At 47.4% G+C, this 6,422-nt stretch overlaps 1 protein-coding gene across 1 annotated transcript; it reads left to right on the top strand.

Annotated features, from left to right (window-relative positions):
* Positions 1-211: 211 nt before the first annotated feature.
* LOC102436872 (AMSH-like protease) lies at positions 212-4,910 on the top strand. Its single transcript, XM_014450919.2, has 4 exons — positions 212-509; positions 613-725; positions 1,657-1,756; positions 4,576-4,910. The coding sequence occupies exons 1-4, from the start codon at positions 504-506 to the stop codon at positions 4,630-4,632; spliced, it is 276 nt and encodes a 91-aa protein (XP_014306405.1). The 5' UTR covers positions 212-503; the 3' UTR covers positions 4,633-4,910.
* The last annotated feature ends 1,512 nt before the right edge of the window (positions 4,911-6,422 follow it).

Below are 6,422 nucleotides of genomic sequence, written 5' to 3'. Positions count from 1 at the left end.
TATAAGCCCCAAATCTGGAAGATAATTCCTTTACTTTTTTATCTCTTCCTTCTTGCATTGTGCATACTTATTGGCTGTGCAAGATGAGTCCCAAACACCTTGAACAACCTGAAGAGTTCCGTTCTCCCATTGGTAGGGAATGGCGATCCACATAGGGGTAACAGCACCATGTGGGGAATTTATTGAAAACTTTCCTTTTGTGTCCAGGGTTTTGTGTAAAGTACCTCTGGGTTTCTAGTCACAGCTCTCTCCTCCTGACCAGCTGTGTGACCACAGGCAAATTACTTAAAGGAACCTCGGGATCCCTGGGTGGAAAATTGAGATAATAATAGAGGTGTCTCCTTAGATGAGTTGTGATGATTAATTTCCAGTTCTGTCTTTTCCAATAAGTAGAACGGACATGAACACTCCCAAGAAACTCTTCTCAAAGTCATAGTTTTTCCAAAGATGCAAACAGGGAGGGTATATGTCAGCAGACACTTTAAGAAGTTTATATCTGGTTAATGATGGTAAGAAGGAAATAGCAAATAACTAGAGTTTTCTCTTCGCATGGTCTGTGGCCTTGGCTAAGACTCAGCTACCCCATAAGATTGTCCTCTTCTCTTTCCATAGACACATCCGACCCAAACAGCATTCTTATCCAGTGTCGATCTTCACACTCACTGTTCCTATCAGCTCATGTTGCCAGAGGGAATTGCCATTGTGTGTTCACCAAAGCATAACGAGTAAGTGAATGAGTACCTGTACGTGGAGGGGCTCCAGTGAGGCTGGGACTGGGGCTGCTGGGTTCAAGTGTGTCCCCTCCACAAGGCAGGCACACCATGCCCTTGAGGGAAAAGATTGGTGGCAGTCAGTTCCCATGTCTCTTTAGCTTTAAGGTCTTTCTTTTCAAGGTCCTTTTCAGTGGGAGAATTGCTGGTTCTTTTTCTCCAGTTAACATGACCTTGAAGTGGCTAAATTGGATGTTATTATTCCAGTTTATCATTTGAGATGTTAGTTCTCCTGTATTATTTCCTGTTGTAGGAAAATGTCCAGCCTTCGTTTAATTACCTCCAAAACCTTTCTAGGTTTGGGAGATGATTATTATTGTAGAGTGATTATAAGCACAGGACTCATGTCAAGTTATATAGGAATCCAGTCTCCACCCTCAACTGGTGTGTTTAGCAAGATGCCTGACCACCGTGAGGCTGGGCCTCTTCATCCCTGACACCTGCCCATCACAGGTTGATGTGAGCATGAAACTCAAGGTGACCGTCTATGTAAAGGGCTTAGCATCGTGCCTGGCCCCCAGCCAGCACTCCTTAAATATTTGCTGTTGCGATCACCACTATTGCCATTGTTAAAATAATTAGAAAGATCTGCCACCCGCAGTCTCCTCCAGGGGGCCTCGGCGTTTCCGCTGTGGTCTCCCCAGCGGATCAGCTGCCTCTTGCCCTGACAATCTTGCAGGTGTTTGGAGTTAGCACTGGCCCCTCCAGTGTGTCTCACCTCTAGGCCAGTCATCGTAAGATTGGTTCAAAAAGTCATGTGGAATTCCTAGTTTGTGGTGCCTTCCTCCTTCCCATTTGAGGAATATGCTTGTGCCATTCAAATAAAGGATCAGGAAAGCCCAGACAATCCTAAATTTTTGTACCTTTCCTTCACCCTGAAACCCAGCACTGGCATCTTCCGGCTCACCAGTGCTGGCATGCTCGAGGTCTCCACCTGTAAGAAGAAGGGCTTTCATCCGCACACCAAGGAACCAAGGCTGTTCAGCGTGAGTAGATACTGTTGGATATTTAATTTTAAACAATATATTTTTATTGATTTCAGAGAGGAAGAGAGAGGGAGAGAGAGAAACATCGATGATGAGAGAGAATCATTGATCGGCTGCCTCCTGCACACCCCACACTGGGGATCGAGCCTGCAACCCAGGCATCTGCCCTGACCAGGAATCAATCCGTGATCTCCTGGTTCATAGGTCAAAGCTAACACTGACATGTGACAGCACAGATATTTACATTTTTACCTTCTCGCTTTTTTTAGCAGTATATATGGGATAAAACATTGTAGTGCTTAGTTTGGAGTTTTCTTATCTAGAACATTAATTATTCTTTGTAATTTGTCCTATATTTTATTTACCGGCCCATGTCACCTTTCCATTTATGTATCTTTGTGATATTTAAATACAGTTTTCTTCAGATTCCAAGTAAGCAAACAATCTACACTAATAAAAGAGAAACATGGTAATTAGCGTACGACCGCTACCCTTCCCATTGGCTAATCAGCATATCCTTATGCAAATTAAATGTCAGCCAAGATGGTTGCTGGCAGCCATGCACTGAAGTGAGCAGGGAGGCTTGCTTGCTCCAGTGACGGCGGACTCCAACGTTCCCCGGCTGACTTGCCGGCCTCTCAGCTGCAACTCTAAGCAACTATGTACTATGTTGCAAATAAGAAGCTAAACAAAACCCCGGAAACCGGCTTTTAGTCAGCCGGGCTTCAGCCAGCTGGACCACAACATTGTATCGATGTTTTCAGCAGCGAGGCCTCAGAGCTAAAGCTGGCCCAGAATAAAATTAAAAAAAAGAAAAAAAGGAGCGGTTGGGAGCTTCAGTCACCCGCCAGCCAGAAAACAGCCCTCAGCCCCTCACCCAGACTGGCCAGGCACCCCAGTGGGGACCCCCACCCTGATCCAGGACACCCTTCAGGGCAAACCAGCCAGCCCCTACCCATGCACCAGGCCTCTATTCTATATAGTAAAAGGGTAATATGCCTCCCGGCACCGGGATCAGCAGAGCAGCGAGGCTCCCGGCACCGGGATCAGCATGACAGGGGGCAGCGCCCCAAACCCCCTGATCGCCCTGCAGCTCTGTGTGTGACAGGGGGCGGGGCCACAACCCCCTGATCAGCCCTGCTCTGTGCCTGATAGGGGGGAGCTCCCCCAATCCCCTGATTGCCCTGCGGCTCTGTGTGTGACAGGGGGGAGCTCCCCAACCCCCCTGATTCGCCCTGCGGCTCTGTGTGTGACAGGGGGGCGGGGCCACAACCTCCCTATCTGCCCCTGCTCTGTTCGTGACAGGGGAAGGCGCCCCAAACCCCCTGATCAGCCCTGCTCTGTGCCTGATAGGGGGGAGCTCCCCAATCCCCTGATTTCCCTGCGGCTCTGTGTTTGACAGGGTGCGGTGCACCAACCCCCTGATCGGCCCTGCTCTGTGTGTGACAGGGTGCGGCGCACCAACCCCCCCACCCCCCTAGGGCCCTGCTCTGTGTGTGACAGGCTAGAGCCATAACCTCTCCATCGGCTCTGCCCTGAGTGTGACAGTGGTGGCGCCCCAACCCCCTGATCGGCCCTGCTCTGTGGGTGATAGAGGGTGGTGCCCCAACCCCCCTCCACGGGCCTTGCTCTGTGTGTGACAGGGTAGAGCCATAACCTCCCCATTGGCCCTGCCCTGCGTGTGACAGGGTGCAGCGCCCCAACCCCCTGATCCGCCCTGCTCTGTGTGTGACAGGGGGCGGTGCCCCAACTCCCCTATCGGCCCTACTCTGTGAGTGACAGGGGGGAGCTCCTCAACCCCCTGATGGGCCCTGCTCTGTGCGTGACAGGGGGGAGCTCCCCAACCCCCTGATCGACCCTGCTCTGTGTGTGACAAGGTACGGAGCCCCAATCCCCCTGGTGGGCCCTGCTCTGTGAGTGACAGGGGGCAGCGCCCCAACCCCCTGGTCGGCCCTGCTCTGTGAGTGACAGGGGGCAGCGCCCCAACCCCCTGATCGGCCCTGCTCTGTGAGTGACAGGGGGCAGCGCCCCAACCCCCCGATTGGCCCTGCTCTGTGCATGACAGGGGGTGGCGCCGCAACCTCCCCATCGACCCTGCCTTGAGTGTGACAGGGGGCGGTGCCCCAACCCCCCAATCGGCCCTACCCTGAGCATGACTGAGGGTGGCATCGCAACCTCCCGATCCGCCCTGCTCTGTGCATGACGGGGCGGCGCCCCAACTCCCCAATCGGCCCTGCTCTGAGCCTGACCAGGGGCTGCACCTAGGGATTGGGCCTGCCCTCTGCCACCCGGGAGCAGGCCTAAGCCAGCAGGTCGTTATCTCCCGAGGGGTCCCAGACTGTGAGAGGGCACAGGCCGGGCTGGGGGACCCCCCTCCCCACCCCGAGTGCACAAATTTTTGCGCACCGGGCCTCTAGTTCTTAAATAAAATGATATCGAATGTCTCATGAATTATTTCCACATAATGTGGCTACATTACTTTTTTTCATAGCAGTAACTTCTTAATCAGCATTGTATAGCCCGAAAGAAACATTATCTGGCTACAACTTTTCTTTCTAACTGATTCCTTGGTGGTTCTCTGGCTGTAACATCTGAGAAACATTAGTTTGAAGTTAGTATTTATTTAAAATAAAAATTACTTGGCAGCCTCTGTAAATATTTTCTTTTTGTTGAACATGGCTACACTTGATTATATTTGTTCTCATTGGAAATTATTTTTTTTAATTAGGAACATTTTTAAATTAGGAAATTCATATTCCCTCCCTAAAGAGAATTTTGTTAAACATTATGATCTAAAGACATTTTTTTTTCTTTCCTAGGTATGCAAACATGTGTTGGTAAAAGACATAAAAATAATCGTGCTGGATCTGAGGTGATATGTTCTGAAGATTAGCACAGTCACCACCGGATACCTGCCCATGAACATGTGGTCCCTGGATTTTCTTAAGATGTTTCCAGAAGTGACTGATATTTTATATTTATACATTTTAGACCAGAAAGTTTGATATTTATTGCTCTTGTGCATTTTGAAGTTTTCTTTTTGGGTTGCTCTGTCTCAAGAGTGGTCACAATGATGTTAAATCAATACCCATTAATGGACCCAACTACTATGACCAGATAATAAATTATGCTGCAAACTATAATATGACCAGTATTTAAAGAGGTCTCTGTATACGTTTTCAGAGCATTAGATGTTTTGCTGTATTTTTTCTCATTCCTATGAAATATAATTCCAAACAAGGAATTCTGAGTAGCAGGTGGTCTCCAAGCCAGGCCATCTGCTTCCACAACCTTTCCCTGTGCTAGGAGATGAGCTGATTCCACATGTGAGAAGAAATATGGCTATAATATGGGCTTCATATGTTAAGAAATTGAGGATAACATCATTCAGGGAAGAGTGGGTTGTCTATGGAGCTGGACATGCAAAGTTAATTTGCCCTTAGCTGGTGGTGTCCGTAGACTCAAAGCCCCATGCATAGACCAAGCCACACTCTAGTTCTATAGTCTAGGATCTGAAACTTCCAAGTCCACAAGTTGTCATAAGGAAGAAACAAGCCACTGAGCTATCCATAGCAGGCTCTTTATACGTGAGAACCGGAGCAGAATCTGGGTGGCACAGTCCTAGTATTAGGGAGTAGACCAGTGCGGGAGGAATGCTACCTTGTCCACACACAGAGTGCAGGGAATACCCCTCTTTATAAAACAGAAATCATTGAACTTCTTGGTGGGCGCTAGTACATGCAAACAAGGTCATGTAGGCAACTCAGATATAAAGCCAGGAGGAGAGCGAAGGCTGGGAAAGCTGTGGTTGGCATACAGGACATTGACTGTGAAACCTTAAAATTGTTTACTCAAATTAGTCACTGTCTGGCTGGGTCCTGGATGTAACAGTGGAATGATGGTGAATCTGAATTCTTGAGTCTGAAGAGGATGCTGAAAATGCCTCCACAGCTTTTGCAGAGGGAAAAGCATTTACAGGTTGCTCAAGAAATAAGCTCCATTATGTTTCCTGCTCATATAAAGGCTGATGAATAAGAAAAAGAAAACAAGCAACTAGCTGACATTTGTTCTATTCCTGACTTTAGGCAAGGTTTCCTTACCAACAGAAATGAAGTGTATGTGTTATTGATTTAGCAGTTTCCTGTCAGCAATAAAATGTGTTACCTATCCAAGTTTTGCCTAGGGAAATACATCATTTTTAATTTGTTTCATTAGAAAAATAACTTACTGAGGTGAAATTCACAGAAGATAAACTCAGTGACATTTAAGATAGTCACAATGTTGTGTAACCACCACTTTTCCCAGCCATTGGTAACCAATCCGCATTCTGTCTCTATGGATTTATCTATTCTGGATATTTCCGATAATTGGAACCATACAATATGTGAATTTTTGTGTCTAGCTTCTTTCACTTAAATGTAACTTTTTTGAAGGTTCATCCACGCTGTACCATGTATCATCAGCACTTTGTTTTGTTTTTTTAGGGCTCAGTAATACTCCATTGTATGTACATACACAATTTGTTATACACAATTCACCCAGGGATGGAGGTGTGGGCTGATTGCACCTTTTGGCTGTTGTGAATAGTGCTGCTACGAACATGTGTGTAATGTACTTGTTTCAGTATCTGTTTTCAATCCTTTTGGGTATATATTTAGGAATAGAA

The sequence above is a fragment of the Myotis lucifugus genome, unplaced genomic scaffold (assembly GCF_000147115.1).
Source record: "Myotis lucifugus unplaced genomic scaffold, Myoluc2.0 scaffold_5112, whole genome shotgun sequence".
Lineage (NCBI taxonomy): Eukaryota > Metazoa > Chordata > Mammalia > Chiroptera > Vespertilionidae > Myotis > Myotis lucifugus.
This window is presented reverse-complemented; position numbering and strand designations above follow the sequence as displayed.